At 25.0% G+C, this 18747-nt stretch overlaps 1 protein-coding gene across 1 annotated transcript in view; it reads left to right on the forward strand.

Moving 5' to 3' along the window:
• LOC145248098 (cadherin-23-like) overlaps nucleotides 1-18747 on the forward strand; it is a 166900-nt gene that overhangs the window by 87496 nt on the left and 60657 nt on the right. The window contains exons 19-20 of the mRNA XM_080109887.1: nucleotides 682-980; nucleotides 4029-4253. Coding sequence (XP_079966013.1) covers nucleotides 682-980; nucleotides 4029-4253 — 524 coding nt within the window. The remainder of the gene's footprint in view (nucleotides 1-681; nucleotides 981-4028; nucleotides 4254-18747) is intronic.

Below are 18747 nucleotides of genomic sequence, written 5' to 3' on the forward strand. Positions count from 1 at the left end.
AGCTTCTTTCTTAGAAGTGCACGCCTGTGGAATTCTCTTCCGTTTGCCTGTTTTCCACCTGACTACAACTTGGATGTCTTCAAGTCCAACATAAACAAATTCCTGGTGAACCACCCCTTTAAGTAAGACACTTTATCAAATCTCCAATACTAACGATTACTACGATACTGTCCAATTGATTACTGTACAACTCTTATCCCCAGTGGCTTCCTGGCCTTGATAAGTGATGACTTCCATGTAAAAAAAAAATGACTTCTTCCTAGTTATGGCTGATGCACAATTTATTTTTTTTTAATTGGCAATAGTTACACGCTATTTATCTCCCTTTTGAACTCTCCGGTGTTATTTTTACCCACACATTTTTTTTTCATTAATTTTCGTCAAAACTTTTTCTCTTTAATACTTTTTCTCTACATTATTGTTCATTCTAATTTTTGGATATATTCATTACTGTAACATGACAATTAATTAGAGATCGTTAGTTTTCCTTAAAATTCAATATAAAACATTTCGAATTTTGCTATTATAGTGAAGTTGCACCCGGATTTTATATATTTATTTATATTTTATGTATATATATATATAGTGTTGCAAAACTTTTGGCCAGAACTGTATATTCTATTTCTATTATCTACCTGTGCTTTAATTATTGTGTTTTCTGATCTTTCTTACTATTTCCAGCTGACAAAACTAACAATGATAGCGACTTTTTTAAAATCAACAACATGGGCGAGATCAGGAATAACAGGGAGATCGATTACGAAAAGGAGAAACATTTTGAATTCGCCATTGAAACACACGACTGCAACAATCACTTCTACGATAAATGTGATAATACATCGACGAGCATTAATAACATCTTATCCGTGACAGTAAATGTTACGGACGCCAATGACAACCCTCCACGTTTCAACACGAAATCAATGCGGCTGGCAATTCAGTATGATATCAAGAATAACTCTATCATAGAAAATTTGATGGTAAGGCTTCTTGTGGTTTTGTTCTTTGGTACGACAGGTGCTCGAGAGAAAAGTAATGTTTTCTTTTGGTGATTTCAGGGCACAAAAGAACGACAACGACGATAATGATGATCATGATGATTTCATCATTCAAATATAAAATAACTCTTTTACAATAGTCAACAAAACAAAAAGAGGTGGAACAAAATAAATATACAATAAATAAATGTTACCAAAGGCAAGATAAGTTACTCTTTTAAATATCGGGATAAATTTTAATTTTAGCGTATTAACTTATTTTGAAACGTTTTTGACTTGAAAACAGCAGTAGTCTGTTAAGTCAAAATAAAAAGAAAACGTGGCGATTTCCTTGCAGTCATGTCGAGCCTCGATAATCGCTAAAAACATCGAAAATTAAGCAAAATACTGGTAGAGCATTACATTTTCGTATGATCGGTAACATTGATTGGGTGTGTTTCTAAGAGCATTTAGTTTAATTTTCGATTTTTGAGCGATTACCAAAATTCAACATGACTGCAGAAATACTGCCAGGGCTTTTTTTTTTTTTTTTCGTTCTAACCCAACAGACTTAACACTAGTGTTGTTTTCGAGTCAAAAACGCTTAAATATAAGTTAAAACGCAAAGAAAAAAAATGGGTTGTATATTGGAGAGTAATTTATATTGCCTTTGGTAACATTTACTGTATCTTTATTTTTTTTTTACTTTTTTGCGCATATCAACTCTTTTTTTTTTTAGTTATTTAATGCAGAAACTGATAATTTTTGGGGGGAGAAGGAAGCTTTTAACTTCCATTTTATTTATATCTTCAAACATTTATTCATTGTGTTCAGTTTAGTTATTTTGTTTTATGTTATAGCAACAATTTTTTAGTTCAGTCATTTTGGCAAATGTTTTGATTTTTCAATTTCTTCATATCTTCAAACATTTATTCATGGTGTTTAGTTTGGTTAATGTGTAGAAGAAAATTGTTGCTTTTATTTCTGGCTTTACAGTACACGACTGAATTTTACAAGGTGAAAGAAAAAAACAATAGAATCCATGTTTGGCGCATTTTAGGTCAGGAAGCCGATATCTTCAGACAGCCTGATCTGTTTTTTTGTTTGTCCCCGCTCCCATAGCCTGTAACTATGGTGTCACATTATTGTCTTTAACTTTAAAGATATACATTTTTGTACATTTATAGATTAACACTCTGCACTGACCATCCCACACCGTACACATACATTAAATTCTACTTTTTTAGGCGATTATTTTATTTTATTATTTTAAAATTTAAAGTGAGAGATCAGTTTTGTATATAAATTTAATGTAAAATAAAGCCTTTCATTTACGAAATATTCTAGTGTTTTACGGCAGTTAACAACCCTAAGTACGAGCAGTTTCCAGTTAGGATTGGCTTATGATTAGGTTTGAAATAATGTTAGAAGACCCTAATGAATGTTTGGAAAACTAATTTATTGGCAAAAAAAAAAAAAAAAAAATAATAATAATTTGTTGCAATGTGAAAATAAAACCTACATTCATGCATACACTTCCTTGGAGGAATGCAATGCAAATGTGATTGAAATAAATAAAGAAGAAAAAGAAATGATATCGGCTATGAAATAATTAAAAAAATATCTTTCTTTGTATGTGGAGGGGGTATCTTTTATCAAGACACAAAAGCGACTTGATGATAAGGGTTAGTAAGTGTTAGGTAGCCAGCGAGACAACACTGTGATGATCAGTAATGCTTGAAACTTGGGTAGGGTTTGATTATTTAAGAGGACGAGTCAACAAGAACTTGTTTACATTAGACTTGGAAACACTCATATTATAGTCAGTTGGAAAGTAGCTCTGGGGTGTTGTGTTCCACAGATAGCTGATGTAGCTAAAGGAAAGAAAGTTTGTTCACGGAATTTTCGCTTAGTTTTAGGCGCAGAAAGACTGTAAGGGAAATTGTTGACAGTTGTTGTAGTTAGACGAGTGGTTGTTGCGAATGTCTTGCCAGTGCATGGGGCAAAGATAAAAGATCAGTCGAGCATCCATGATGAAAATGATGATAGACCAGAGATAGATTTACAACGTCTCTTTTGTGAGAAAGAAGTACAGAGGCGAAAAGTCTTCGCCCATTAGATTTCGAAGTCGATTTTGTACTCTGTCAACGCAGGAAAGAGTACTTTTCGATCGGATATAAAATTTATCTTAACGGAAACAATGCAACATCCAAATTAGCCAGAACAAGATTGTTTAATTCGATGTGTTATATATTTGAGTCCTACGCCAGTAAGTAGAGATGATGTCAACTAGTGTGAATTCCGAACTTAGTTCATTAAGTGCATGTCAGTACTGCCTGGTAATGAACGGAGATGGACCCAGTGCCTCCAGTGAGTGAGACGACAAAGTTCAGTAGTCATCTCCATGAACAAAACACACTAAAGATAGGTATCGAATTGTTACATGGAAATCAAAATTTCGTCACGTGTTCGACATAGATTTTCGAAGCAGTTGTCATCGGGGAGGCCGAGAGGCCGTAGGTCCATATACAATGTAGGGATCTAAATGAATCTGTGGAGACTATCTGTTCGTCGATAAATTTTTAATTGAGCAAGAAAATTAAATAAGAAGAAATTAATTAGTGCTTATATTTTATGAGATTTATATTTTCTGTCTGTCTGTCTCTCTCTCTGTATAAACGAAGCTCTCTTTCCAATAAAACCTTTAAAACTAAAAAAAAAAAGTCTCTATGTGTTTCCATGCCTGAGTTTAACAGTCTCTGAATCAAAAGTAACGATCAAGGAATGAAGATAAGACTCAGATATGTACTAAAAAACAATGAAAGAGTTCTTGATCGCTCACCTGTTATAACGCACGGGTGCACAATCACGCGTTTGTCGTAAAACACATGTGCTTCCTGTGATGCTTCCCTTCGTGTAAGTTCGTTTAATTATTTTGTTTGTGAAAATGTCCCGGTCAATAAAGTTCGACGACACCACAGATTTTTTTAAATGCTTCAACATCTTGATATGTTTGAATTTGTTTTTTTTTTTTTTTTTTGTTTTTTTCAGTCTCAGATAACTGATGCTGACGAAAATCCAGAGAATAAAAAGAATTTCTTCAAGATTTCCGATTTTGAACGACATGGTGAGCTTTCTATGCAAAAATCACCATTTGTGGTTAAGGATGGCAAATTAAAGACCAACCAATTATTCAACGCCGCCAAAATGGGTTACATTTTGTTTTCGGTATTAGCGTTTGATTCAGTCGGCCAAAACGACACAGCAATAATGAAGGTAACTAGATTACGGTTTTGAATTTTTGAGATGAGGATTGATTATTTCTATTATTTGTATCCTTCGAACTATTATTCTCATCTTAAGTGTAACTTTTAGCACTATTCGATCGATGTAACCTCCAACCTTCTTCATTTTGACGAACTCAATAAATTTTTTTCGTTGACCTCGGACAAGGCCCCGTGACATAGTGAATAAGGTATGTGGTAAAATTGAGTTGTAAGTTACGGCATAATTGCGTTGACACACCGGTTCTCGCCAGATCACCTAAGTTAAGAACGTTGAGCCTGGTTAGTACCAGATGGGTGACCATTTAGGAATTCTAGGCGCTGTATGTGCTCTCCGCTTCTCTCGGCATTTGTTTCCAGTCGTCCTGTACATACACTCACTGGCCACTGATATTTAACAATGTCGATTCAGGAGAGGTGTGGTTGGAGATTGCGCACCTCCTGTCACAAAAAAATTTCACGCACAGGCACCTTTTTGTGGGTATCCATAGTCGGTCAAAGATTGAAGGAGCCTGTATATAGTGGTAAGTTACACTCTTCATGAGGTTGATGGTTAAATGCTTGGTGCGGGCAACACTCAAAGTACAATTTTGAATTACTTAGGACGTCTACACAGTCATAGCTGATGGAAGGAGAGCATGATAACCCCTTGGATTAAATAAAGGGTTCTGTTCGAAATTCTATGCAGATTAATGAGTTCGGCAGAAAGATTCACTAGTTTAACAAGATACACCTGTAGAAGTTTGTACGTTACATCGACCAACATGTTGTGAAAATAAAACTCAAGATAAGAAAAGTAGTCTGAAGAATCCAAATAATATGGGTAAACAGATTAATATCAAACTAGTTGGACACGCTATTATCGCTGTTTGTCTTTCATTTTTGTCTTTTATTTTTGTTTATTCATTTTTGTCTTTTGTTTTTGTCTTTTATTTTTGTCTTTCATTTTTGTCTTTCATTTTTGTCTTTTATTTTTGTCTTTCACTTTTGTCTTTTATTTTTGTTTATTCATTTTTGTCTTTTGTTTTTGTCTTTTATTTTTGTCTTTTATTTTTGTCTTTCATTTTTGTCTTTCATTTTTGTTTATTCATTTTTGTCTTTTGTTTTTGTCTTTTATTTTTGTCTTTTATTTTTGTCTTTCATTTTTGTCTTTTATTTTTGTCTTTTATTTTTGTCTTTTATTTTTGTCTTTCATTTTTGTCTTTCATTTTTGTCTTTTATTTTTGTCTTTCACTTTTGTCTTTTATTTTTGTTTATTCATTTTTGTCTTTTATTTTTGTCTTTTATTTTTGTCTTTTATTTTTGTCTTTCATTTTTGTCTTTCATTTTTGTTTATTCATTTTTGTCTTTTGTTTTTGTCTTTTATTTTTGTCTTTTATTTTTGTCTTTCATTTTTGTCTTTCATTTTTTCTTTCATTTTTGTCTTTTGTTTTTGTTTATTCATTTTTGTCTTTTGTTTTTGTCTTTTATTTTTGTCTTTTATTTTTGTCTTTCATTTTTGTCTTTCATTTTTGTCTTTCATTTTTGTCTTTTATTTTTGTTTATTCATTTTTGTCTTTTGTTTTTGTCTTTTATTTTTGTCTTTTATTTTTATCTTTCATTTTTGTCTTTCATTTTTGTCTTTCACTTTTGTCTTTTGTTTTTGTTTATTCATTTTTGTCTTTTGTTTTTGTCTTTTATTTTTGTCTTTTATTTTTGTCTTTCATTTTTGTCTTTCATTTTTGTTTATTCATTTTTGTCTTTTGTTTTTGTCTTTTATTTTTGTCTTTCATTTTTGTCTTTCATTTTTGTTTATTCATTTTTGTCTTTTGTTTTTGTCTTTTATTTTTGTCTTTTATTTTTGTCTTTCATTTTTGTCTTTTATTTTTGTCTTTTATTTTTGTCTTTTATTTTTGTCTTTCATTTTTGTCTTTCATTTTTGTCTTTTATTTTTGTCTTTCACTTTTGTCTTTTATTTTTGTTTATTCATTTTTGTCTTTTATTTTTGTCTTTTATTTTTGTCTTTTATTTTTGTCTTTCATTTTTGTCTTTCATTTTTGTTTATTCATTTTTGTCTTTTGTTTTTGTCTTTTATTTTTGTCTTTTATTTTTGTCTTTCATTTTTGTCTTTCATTTTTTCTTTCATTTTTGTCTTTTGTTTTTGTTTATTCATTTTTGTCTTTTGTTTTTGTCTTTTATTTTTGTCTTTTATTTTTGTCTTTCATTTTTGTCTTTCATTTTTGTCTTTCATTTTTGTCTTTTATTTTTGTTTATTCATTTTTGTCTTTTGTTTTTGTCTTTTATTTTTGTCTTTTATTTTTGTCTTTCATTTTTGTCTTTCATTTTTGTCTTTCACTTTTGTCTTTTGTTTTTGTTTATTCATTTTTGTCTTTTGTTTTTGTCTTTTATTTTTGTCTTTTATTTTTGTCTTTCATTTTTGTCTTTCATTTTTGTTTATTCATTTTTGTCTTTTGTTTTTGTCTTTTATTTTTGTCTTTTATTTTTGTCTTTCATTTTTGTCTTTTATTTTTGTCTTTTATTTTTGTCTTTTATTTTTGTCTTTCATTTTTGTCTTTCATTTTTGTCTTTTATTTTTGTCTTTCACTTTTGTCTTTTATTTTTGTTTATTCATTTTTGTCTTTTATTTTTGTCTTTTATTTTTGTCTTTTATTTTTGTCTTTCATTTTTGTCTTTCATTTTTGTTTATTCATTTTTGTCTTTTGTTTTTGTCTTTTATTTTTGTCTTTTATTTTTGTCTTTCATTTTTGTCTTTCATTTTTTCTTTCATTTTTGTCTTTTGTTTTTGTTTATTCATTTTTGTCTTTTGTTTTTGTCTTTTATTTTTGTCTTTTATTTTTGTCTTTCATTTTTGTCTTTCATTTTTGTCTTTTATTTTTGTTTATTCATTTTTATCTTTTGTTTTTGTCTTTTATTTTTGTCTTTTATTTTTGTCTTTCATTTTTGTCTTTCATTTTTTCTTTCATTTTTGTCTTTTGTTTTTGTCTTTTGTTTTTGTCTTTTATTTTTGTTTATTCATTTTTGTTTATTCATTTTTGTTTATTCATTTTTGTCTTTTATTTTTGTCTTTCATTTTTGTCTTTCATTTTTGTCTTTCATTTTTGTCTTTTATTTTTGTTTATTCATTTTTGTCTTTCATTTTTGTCTTTTATTTTTGTCTTTTATTTTTGTCTTTCATTTTTGTCTTTTATTTTTGTCTTTCATTTTTGTCTTTTATTTTTGTCTTTCATTTTTGTCTTTCATTTTTGTCTTTCATTTTTGTCTTTTATTTTTGTTTATTCATTTTTGTCTTTCATTTTTGTCTTTTATTTTTGTCTTTTATTTTTGTCTTTCATTTTTGTCTTTTATTTTTGTCTTTCATTTTTGTCTTTCATTTTTGTCTTTCATTTTTGTCTTTCATTTTTGTCTTTTGTTTTTGTCTTTTGTTTTTGTCTTTCATTTTTGTCTTTTGTTTTTGTCTTTCATTTTTGTCTTTTGTTTTTGTCTTTCATTTTTGTCTTTTGTTTTTGTCTTTTATTTTTGTCTTTTATTTTTGTCTTTCATTTTTGTCTTTCATTTTTGTCTTTCATTTTTTTCTTTTATTTTTGTTTATTCATTTTTGTCTTTTATTTTTGTCTTTTATTTTTGTCTTTTATTTTTGTCTTTCATTTTTGTCTTTCATTTTTGTCTTTTATTTTTGTCTTTCATTTTTGTTTATTCATTTTTGTTTATTCATTTTTGTTTATTCATTTTTGTTTATTCATTTTTGTCTTTTATTTTTGTCTTTCATTTTTGTCTTTCATTTTTGTCTTTCATTTTTGTCTTTCATTTTTGTCTTTTATTTTTGTTTATTCATTTTTGTCTTTTGTTTTTGTCTTTTATTTTTGTCTTTTATTTTTGTCTTTCATTTTTGTCTTTCATTTTTGTCTTTTATTTTTGTCTTTTATTTTTGTCTTTTATTTTTGTCTTTCATTTTTGTCTTTCATTTTTGTCTTTCATTTTTGTCTTTCATTTTTGTCTTTTATTTTTGTCTTTCATTTTTGTCTTTTATTTTTGTCTTTCATTTTTGTCTTTCATTTTTGTCTTTCATTTTTGTCTTTTGTTTTTGTCTTCCATTTTTGTCTTTTTTTGTCTTTTTTTTGTCTTTTATTTTTGTCTTTCATTTTTGTCTTTCATTTTTGTCTTTTATTTTTGTCTTTTGTTTTTGTCTTTTATTTTTGTCTTTTTTTTGTCTTTTGTTTTTATTTTTGTCTTTTATTTTTGTCTTTCATTTTTGTCTTTCATTTTTGTCTTTTATTTTTGTCTTTTATTTTTGTTTATTCATTTTTGTCTTTTGTTTTTGTCGTTTATTTTTGTCTTTTATTTTTGTCTTTCATTTTTGTCTTTCATTTTTGTCTTTCATTTTTGTCTTTCATTTTTGTCTTTTATTTTTGTCTTTTATTTTTGTTTATTCATTTTTGTCTTTCATTTTTGTCTTTTATTTTTGTCTTTTATTTTTGTTTATTCATTTTTGTCTTTTGTTTTTGTCTTTTATTTTTGTCTTTTATTTTTGTCTTTCATTTTTGTCTTTCATTTTTGTCTTTCATTTTTGTCTTTCATTTTTGTCTTTTATTTTTGTTTATTCATTTTTGTCTTTTATTTTTGTCTTTTATTTTTGTCTTTCATTTTTGTCTTTTATTTTTGTCTTTCATTTTTGTCTTTCACTTTTGTCTTTTATTTTTGTTTATTCATTTTTGTCTTTTATTTTTGTCTTTCATTTTTGTCTTTCATTTTTGTCTTTTATTTTTGTCTTTTGTTTTTGTCTTCCATTTTTGTCTTTTTTTTTGTCTTTTTTTGTCTTTTATTTTTGTCTTTCATTTTTGTCTTTCATTTTTGTCTTTTATTTTTGTCTTTTGTTTTTGTCTTTTATTTTTGTCTTTTTTTTGTCTTTTGTTTTTATTTTTGTCTTTTATTTTTGTCTTTCATTTTTGTCTTTCATTTTTTCTTTCATTTTTGTCTTTTGTTTTTGTCTTTTGTTTTTGTCTTTTATTTTTGTTTATTCATTTTTGTTTATTCATTTTTGTTTATTCATTTTTGTCTTTTATTTTTGTCTTTCATTTTTGTCTTTCATTTTTTTCTTTCATTTTTGTCTTTTATTTTTGTTTATTCATTTCTGTCTTTCATTTTTGTCTTTTATTTTTGTCTTTTATTTTTGTCTTTCATTTTTGTCTTTTATTTTTGTCTTTCATTTTTGTCTTTTATTTTTGTCTTTCATTTTTGTCTTTCATTTTTGTCTTTCATTTTTGTCTTTTATTTTTGTTTATTCATTTTTGTCTTTCATTTTTGTCTTTTATTTTTGTCTTTTATTTTTGTCTTTCATTTTTGTCTTTTATTTTTGTCTTTCATTTTTGTCTTTCATTTTTGTCTTTCATTTTTGTCTTTCATTTTTGTCTTTTGTTTTTGTCTTTTGTTTTTGTCTTTCATTTTTGTCTTTTGTTTTTGTCTTTCATTTTTGTCTTTTGTTTTTGTCTTTCATTTTTGTCTTTTGTTTTTGTCTTTTATTTTTGTCTTTTATTTTTGTCTTTCATTTTTGTCTTTCATTTTTGTCTTTCATTTTTTTCTTTTATTTTTGTTTATTCATTTTTGTCTTTTATTTTTGTCTTTTATTTTTGTCTTTTATTTTTGTCTTTCATTTTTGTCTTTCATTTTTGTCTTTTATTTTTGTCTTTCATTTTTGTTTATTCATTTTTGTTTATTCATTTTTGTTTATTCATTTTTGTTTATTCATTTTTGTCTTTTGTTTTTGTCTTTTGTTTTTGTCTTTTATTTTTGTCTTTCATTTTTGTCTTTCATTTTTGTCTTTCATTTTTGTCTTTCATTTTTGTCTTTTATTTTTGTTTATTCATTTTTGTCTTTTGTTTTTGTCTTTTATTTTTGTCTTTTATTTTTGTCTTTCATTTTTGTCTTTCATTTTTGTCTTTTATTTTTGTCTTTTATTTTTGTCTTTTATTTTTGTCTTTCATTTTTGTCTTTCATTTTTGTCTTTCATTTTTGTCTTTCATTTTTGTCTTTTATTTTTGTCTTTCATTTTTGTCTTTTATTTTTGTCTTTCATTTTTGTCTTTCATTTTTGTCTTTCATTTTTGTCTTTTGTTTTTGTCTTCCATTTTTGTCTTTTTTTTGTCTTTTTTTTGTCTTTTATTTTTGTCTTTCATTTTTGTCTTTCATTTTTGTCTTTTATTTTTGTCTTTTGTTTTTGTCTTTTATTTTTGTCTTTTTTTTGTCTTTTGTTTTTATTTTTGTCTTTTATTTTTGTCTTTCATTTTTGTCTTTCATTTTTGTCTTTTATTTTTGTCTTTTATTTTTGTTTATTCATTTTTGTCTTTTGTTTTTGTCGTTTATTTTTGTCTTTTATTTTTGTCTTTCATTTTTGTCTTTCATTTTTGTCTTTCATTTTTGTCTTTCATTTTTGTCTTTTATTTTTGTTTATTCATTTTTGTCTTTCATTTTTGTCTTTTATTTTTGTCTTTTATTTTTGTTTATTCATTTTTGTCTTTTGTTTTTGTCTTTTATTTTTGTCTTTTATTTTTGTCTTTCATTTTTGTCTTTCATTTTTGTCTTTCATTTTTGTCTTTCATTTTTGTCTTTTATTTTTGTTTATTCATTTTTGTCTTTTATTTTTGTCTTTTATTTTTGTCTTTCATTTTTGTCTTTTATTTTTGTCTTTCATTTTTGTCTTTCATTTTTGTCTTTTATTTTTGTTTATTCATTTTTGTCTTTTATTTTTGTCTTTCATTTTTGTCTTTCATTTTAGTCTTTTATTTTTGTCTTTTGTTTTTGTCTTCCATTTTTGTCTTTTTTTTGTCTTTTTTTGTCTTTTATTTTTGTCTTTCATTTTTGTCTTTCATTTTTGTCTTTTATTTTTGTCTTTTGTCTTTTATTTTTGTCTTTTTTTTGTCTTTTGTTTTTATTTTTGTCTTTTATTTTTGTCTTTCATTTTTGTCTTTCATTTTTGTCTTTTGTTTTTGTCTTTTATTTTTGTCTTTTATTTTTGTCTTTTATTTTTGTATTTTATTTTTGTCTTTCATTTTTGTCTTTTGTTTTTGTCTTTTATTTTTGTCTTTTATTTTTGTTTATTCATTTTTGTCTTTTGTTTTTGTCTTTTATTTTTGTCTTTTATTTTTGTCTTTCATTTTTGTCTTTAATTTTTGTCTTTAATTTTTGTCTTTTATTTTTGTTTATTCATTTTTGTCTTTTGTTTTTGTCTTTTATTGTTGTCTTTTATTTATTTTTGTCTTTCATTTTTGTCTTTCATTTTTGTCTTTCATTTTTGTCTTTTATTTTTGTCTTTTGTTTTTGTCTTCCATTTTTGTCTTTTTTTTGTCTTTTTTTTGTCTTTTATTTTTGTCTTTCATTTTTGTCTTTTATTTTTGTCTTTTATTTTTGTCTTTTATTTTTGTCTTTTATTTTTGTCTTTTATTTTTGTCTTTCATTTTTGTCTTTCATTTTTGTCTTTTTTTTGTCTTTTATTTTTGTCTTTTATTTTTGTCTTTTATTTTTGTCTTTTATTTTTGTCTTTTATTTTTGTCTTTTATTTTTGTCTTTTATTTTTGTCTTTTATTTTTGTCTTTTATTTTTGTCTTTCATTTTTGTCTTTTGTTTTTGTCTTTTATTTTTGTCTTTTATTTTTGTCTTTCATGTTTGTCTTTCATTTTTGTCTTTAATTTTTGTCTTTTATTTTTGTTTATTCATTTTTGTCTTTTGTTTTTGTCTTTTATTTTTGTCTTTTATTTTTGTCTTTCATTTTTGTCTTTCATTTTTGTCTTTAATTTTTGTCTTTTATTTTTGTTTATTCATTTTTGTCTTTTGTTTTTGTCTTTTATTTTTGTCTTTTATTTTTGTCTTTCATTTTTGTCTTTCATTTTTGTCTTTCATTTTTGTCTTTTATTTTTGTCTTTCATTTTTGTTTATTCATTTTTTTTTATTCATTTTTGTTTATTCATTTTTGTCTTTTGTTTTTGTCTTTTGTTTTTGTCTTTTATTTTTGTCTTTCATTTTTGTCTTTCATTTTTGTCTTTTATTTTTGTTTATTCATTTTTGTCTTTTGTTTTTGTCTTTTATTTTTGTCTTTTATTTTTGTCTTTCATTTTTGTTTATTCATTTTTGTCTTTTGTTTTTGTCTTTCATTTTTGTCTTTTATTTTTGTCTTTCATTTTTGTCTTTTATTTTTGTCTTTTTTTTGTCTTTTGTTTTTGTCTTTTATTTTTGTCTTTTATTTTTGTCTTTCATTTTTGTCTTTCATTTTTGTCTTTTGTTTTTGTCTTTTATTTTTGTCTTTTATTTTTGTATTTTATTTTTGTCTTTCATTTTTGTCTTTTGTTTTTGTCTTTTATTTTTGTCTTTTATTTTTGTTTATTCATTTTTGTCTTTTGTTTTTGTCTTTTATTTTTGTCTTTTATTTTTGTCTTTCATTTTTGTCTTTCATTTTTGTCTTTCATTTTTGTCTTTTATTTTTGTTTATTCATTTTTGTCTTTTGTTTTTGTCTTTTATTTTTGTCTTTTATTTTTGTCTTTCATTTTTGTCTTTCATTTTTGTCTTTTATTTTTGTTTATTCATTTTTGTCTTTTATTTTTGTCTTTTATTTTTGTCTTTCATTTTTGTCTTTTATTTTTGTCTTTTGTTTTTGTCTTCCATTTTTGTCTTTTTTTTGTCTTTTTTTTGTCTTTCATTTTTGTCTTTCATTTTTGTCTTTCATTTTTGTCTTTTATTTTTGTCTTTCATTTTTGTCTTTTATTTTTGTCTTTTTTTTTGTCTTTTGTTTTTGTCTTTTATTTTTGTCTTTTATTTTTGTCTTTCATTTTTGTCTTTCATTTTTGTCTTTTGTTTTTGTCTTTTATTTTTGTCTTTTATTTTTGTCTTTTATTTTTGTTTATTCATTTTTGTCTTTTGTTTTTGTCTTTTATTTTTGTCTTTTATTTTTGTCTTTCATTTTTGTCTTTCATTTTTGTCTTTCATTTTTGTCTTTCATTTTTGTCTTTTATTTTTGTTTATTCATTTTTGTCTTTTATTTTTGTCTTTTATTTTTGTCTTTCATTTTTGTCTTTTATTTTTGTCTTTCATTTTTGTCTTTCATTTTTGTCTTTTATTTTTGTTTATTCATTTTTGTCTTTTATTTTTGTCTTTCATTTTTGTCTTTCATTTTTGTCTTTTATTTTTGTCTTTTGTTTTTGTCTTCCATTTTTGTCTTTTTTTTGTCTTTTTTTGTCTTTTATTTTTGTCTTTCATTTTTGTCTTTCATTTTTGTCTTTTATTTTTGTCTTTTGTTTTTGTCTTTTATTTTTGTCTTTTTTTTGTCTTTTGTTTTTATTTTTGTCTTTTATTTTTGTCTTTCATTTTTGTCTTTTGTTTTTGTCTTTTATTTTTGTCTTTTATTTTTGTCTTTTATTTTTGTATTTTATTTTTGTCTTTCATTTTTGTCTTTTGTTTTTGTCTTTTATTTTTGTCTTTTATTTTTGTTTATTCATTTTTGTCTTTTGTTTTTGTCTTTTATTTTTGTCTTTTATTTTTGTCTTTCATTTTTGTCTTTAATTTTTGTCTTTAATTTTTGTCTTTTATTTTTGTTTATTCATTTTTGTCTTTTGTTTTTGTCTTTTATTGTTGTCTTTTATTTTGGTCTTTCATTTTTGTCTTTCATTTTTGTCTTTCATTTTTGTCTTTTATTTTTGTCTTTTGTTTTTGTCTTCCATTTTTGTCTTTTTTTTGTCTTTTTTTTGTCTTTTATTTTTGTCTTTCATTTTTGTCTTTTATTTTTGTCTTTTATTTTTGTCTTTTATTTTTGTCTTTTATTTTTGTCTTTTATTTTTGTCTTTCATTTTTGTCTTTCATTTTTGTCTTTTTTTTTGTCTTTTATTTTTGTCTTTTATTTTTGTCTTTTATTTTTGTCTTTTATTTTTGTCTTTTATTTTTGTCTTTTATTTTTGTCTTTTATTTTTGTCTTTTATTTTTGTCTTTTATTTTTGTCTTTCATTTTTGTCTTTTGTTTTTGTCTTTTATTTTTGTCTTTTATTTTTGTCTTTCATGTTTGTCTTTCATTTTTGTCTTTAATTTTTGTCTTTTATTTTTGTTTATTCATTTTTGTCTTTTGTTTTTGTCTTTTATTTTTGTCTTTTATTTTTGTCTTTCATTTTTGTCTTTCATTTTTGTCTTTAATTTTTGTCTTTTATTTTTGTTTATTCATTTTTGTCTTTTGTTTTTGTCTTTTATTTTTGTCTTTTATTTTTGTCTTTCATTTTTGTCTTTCATTTTTGTCTTTCATTTTTGTCTTTTATTTTTGTCTTTCATTTTTGTTTATTCATTTTTTTTTATTCATTTTTGTTTATTCATTTTTGTCTTTTGTTTTTGTCTTTTGTTTTTGTCTTTTATTTTTGTCTTTCATTTTTGTCTTTCATTTTTGTCTTTTATTTTTGTTTATTCATTTTTGTCTTTTGTTTTTGTCTTTTATTTTTGTCTTTTATTTTTGTCTTTCATTTTTGTTTATTCATTTTTGTCTTTTGTTTTTGTCTTTCATTTTTGTCTTTTATTTTTGTCTTTCATTTTTGTCTTTTATTTTTGTCTTTTTTTTGTCTTTTGTTTTTGTCTTTTATTTTTGTCTTTTATTTTTGTCTTTCATTTTTGTCTTTCATTTTTGTCTTTTGTTTTTGTCTTTTATTTTTGTCTTTTATTTTTGTATTTTATTTTTGTCTTTCATTTTTGTCTTTTGTTTTTGTCTTTTATTTTTGTCTTTTATTTTTGTTTATTCATTTTTGTCTTTTGTTTTTGTCTTTTATTTTTGTCTTTTATTTTTGTCTTTCATTTTTGTCTTTCATTTTTGTCTTTCATTTTTGTCTTTTATTTTTGTTTATTCATTTTTGTCTTTTGTTTTTGTCTTTTATTTTTGTCTTTTATTTTTGTCTTTCATTTTTGTCTTTCATTTTTGTCTTTTATTTTTGTTTATTCATTTTTGTCTTTTATTTTTGTCTTTTATTTTTGTCTTTCATTTTTGTCTTTTATTTTTGTCTTTTGTTTTTGTCTTCCATTTTTGTCTTTTTTTTGTCTTTTTTTTGTCTTTCATTTTTGTCTTTCATTTTTGTCTTTCATTTTTGTCTTTTATTTTTGTCTTTCATTTTTGTCTTTTATTTTTGTCTTTTTTTTGTCTTTTGTTTTTGTCTTTTATTTTTGTCTTTTATTTTTGTCTTTCATTTTTGTCTTTCATTTTTGTCTTTTGTTTTTGTCTTTTATTTTTGTCTTTTATTTTTGTCTTTTATTTTTGTCTTTTATTTTTGTCTTTCATTTTTGTCTTTTGTTTTTGTCTTTTATTTTTGTCTTTTATTTTTGTTTATTCATTTTTGTCTTTTGTTTTTGTCTTTTATTTTTGTCTTTTATTTTTGTCTTTCATTTTTGTCTTTCATTTTTGTCTTTAATTTTTTTCTTTTATTTTTGTTTATTCATTTTTGTCTTTTGTTTTTGTCTTTTATTTTTGTCTTTTATTTTTGTCTTTCATTTTTGTCTTTCATTTTTGTCTTTAATTTTTGTCTTTTATTTTTGTCTTTCATTTTTGTTTATTCATTTTTGTTTATTCATTTTTGTTTATTCATTTTTGTTTATTCATTTTTGTTTATTCATTTTTGTCTTTTGTTTTTGTCTTTTGTTTTTGTCTTTTATTTTTGTCTTTCATTTTTGTCTTTCATTTTTGTCTTTTATTTTTGTTTATTCATTTTTGTCTTTTGTTTTTGTCTTTCATTTTTGTCTTTTGTTTTTGTCTTTTATTTTTGTTTATTCATTTTTGTCTTTTGTTTTTGTCTTTCATTTTTGTCTTTTGTTTTTGTCTTTCATTTTTTTCTTTTATTTTTGTCTTTCATTTTTGTCTTTCATTTTTGTCTTTCATTTTTGTCTTTTGTTTTTGTCTTTTATTTTTGTCTTTCGTTTTTGTCTTTCATTTTTGTCTTTCATTTTTGTCTTTCATTTTTGTTTATTCATTGTAAAGTGTCTCATATCATTATTTTGATCTTATCTGGTAACTGTGTGAAAAAAAACCTACAAAGAGGAAAAACAAACATGGTTGAATATCTATATGGAAACTATCACACACACACACACACACACACACACACACACACACACACACACACACACACACACACACACACATACACACACATATTCAAACACGGTACTCTTTGAATATATGGTTAAGTGTCAGTTTTAGTCATTTAAAACTGCTTTAAAGCTTCACCGCCCACTCATTTTCGACCAAATTTCAAACAATTTTTACAGCTTTTACACCTCAACTATATTATGAAAAAAAAAAATTCAATTTTCGTTCAGTAAAGCAAACGTTATGATGAATTTACCGGTGTTCAAAATCGTAAAAAAAAACGTAAGAAGGTGAGCGACGTTTTTTGATTGGTTTCCATAGCAACCACATAGCTTCAGTGACTACTGTTGCTACCAATTCACCGCTTTTGCGAAAAGAGAAGTAATAAGTGAAACAGAGAGATTGAAGGAATGAAAGGAAGATAATTGGGAGAATTTTATTGAAAGCATACGAGTGCCGTACATTGTTATTACATATGTGTATATTATATGTTTATGTGGGCAAAAAAAAAATGACTGAAATTAAACAAAGAACAAGTGAATTTGCATGGAAAAATCATGGATTCTAATAGAAAAATGTGAGCATTAAAAGTAATATGGGTAAGCTTAAACATGGAAAAGTAAAGAACTAGTTGTTAAACCTGGAAAAGAAAAAGACAAGATATTCTAGTAAAAACTATAATAAATTTATAACTTAAAACTAGCTGTATCCTGCCACGCATTGCTGTGGCTCAATTTGATGTAATGGAAAATTCTAATAAAAAGAGAAAATGCATGTTTCTTATATTCTTAGTACAGCAATCCACTCCAAAAAGTAAAAAAAGGCGAAAATGAAAAAAAGTGGTACTCTTACAGAATTGGATCCGGATCCTTTGGAATTACCGTCAATCATGGTTTGGGCTCGACCAACATTCAGTGGATTAAGCCGAACGTTGCTAAAATGTTGAAACGCTAAATAGAGTTTTTTTTTATTGTATTAAAAAATATGAGTTTTTAATTAATATTTGGGTGAGAGTGGGGTGGGGGTGTTTTACTATGCACAGATACGAAAAAGTTGTTCAAAAACAAATAAATGAAAGCAAAGGTAAGGTAAATTATGTTTTTACCTAACTGGGTAATTTTTTAGTGTTTTTATTTAATGTAAAATGTTTATTCGGCTCGAAAAACTCAGTGTTTATCGATGTATTTGAAAAAGACGAATGGTTGCGGACTCTGTTGAATACGTTAAGTTTGGGAAAATCAGTTAAAAACTAAAAACTATACAAAACAGTGTCAGATACCCACTGATTATATGTTATCGGGACATAGGCTGACATATTCGGTGGGTTTCTGACAGTATTTTGTGTAGTTTTTTAGTTTTAAATCATTTTCCCAAACTTAACATCAACAGTGTCCGCCACCATTTGTATTTTTCAAATACACTGATAAACACTGTTTTTTGAGGCGACTAAACGTTACAGTAAATAAAACGGGTTTGTATTACTAAACACAAACGAAACAGTTGTTGAAAAATAAATATCAAAATAAATGTTATCAAAGGCAAGATAAGTTACTTTTCTACCTAACTGGATAAGATTTTAGTGTTTTTATTTAGTGTAAAATGTTTAATCCGTTCAAAAACATGTAGTGTTTATCAGTCTATTTGAAAAATACAAATGGCGGCAGACTGTGTTGAACATGTTAAGTTTGGGAAAATGAGTTAAAACTAAAAAACTATACAAAATACTGTCAGGAACTCACTCAATATATGTTACCGTGATATAGGTAGACATGTATTCGGTGGTTTTTAACAGTATTTTGTATAGTTTTTTAGTTTTAACTCATTTTCCCAAACTTTATTTTTTGACAACTTTGTACAGTAGTACAAACCCAATAAAAGCACTAAAAAGCACTAAAAATTATCCAATTAGGTAGAAAAGTAACTTATCTTGCGTTTGAAAATATTTACTTGCTATATATTTGTTTTTGTTGACAAATTTTCAAGTCTTTGTGCAAGTACAAACCCAAAGGGAATATTTTTCTGTCTAATTTTATTTTTGGTACTGCGCTTAACTTTAAATTTCACAATATCTTTTTGTGCTGGGTATGTTTTTTATATTAGGTCCACCGCCACAATTTTCGACTATGCTGAATAAGAAAATCTCATTTAAAATTTGCAGAGGCAAGTAGTTTTCGAGATATAAAGACTTGTACTATGCACTACAATTCACTGGCGGTCATGAATAAACACTCCCAACCTCCTTATATTAAGAACGGCTTTCGGAATAAACAACACCCATGCCTAATCATGTGTTTTAACCTTTTACCTGTTTTTCACTGTTAAAAACGGCTTTTGGAATAAATACCACCATTCTCCCCATGTTAAGAATGGATTTCAGAATAAACACCCTCAACCTACC

Source organism: Euprymna scolopes, chromosome 26 (genome assembly GCF_053919585.1).
Source record: "Euprymna scolopes isolate OS-2025 chromosome 26, ASM5391958v1, whole genome shotgun sequence".
Lineage (NCBI taxonomy): Eukaryota > Metazoa > Mollusca > Cephalopoda > Sepiida > Sepiolidae > Euprymna > Euprymna scolopes.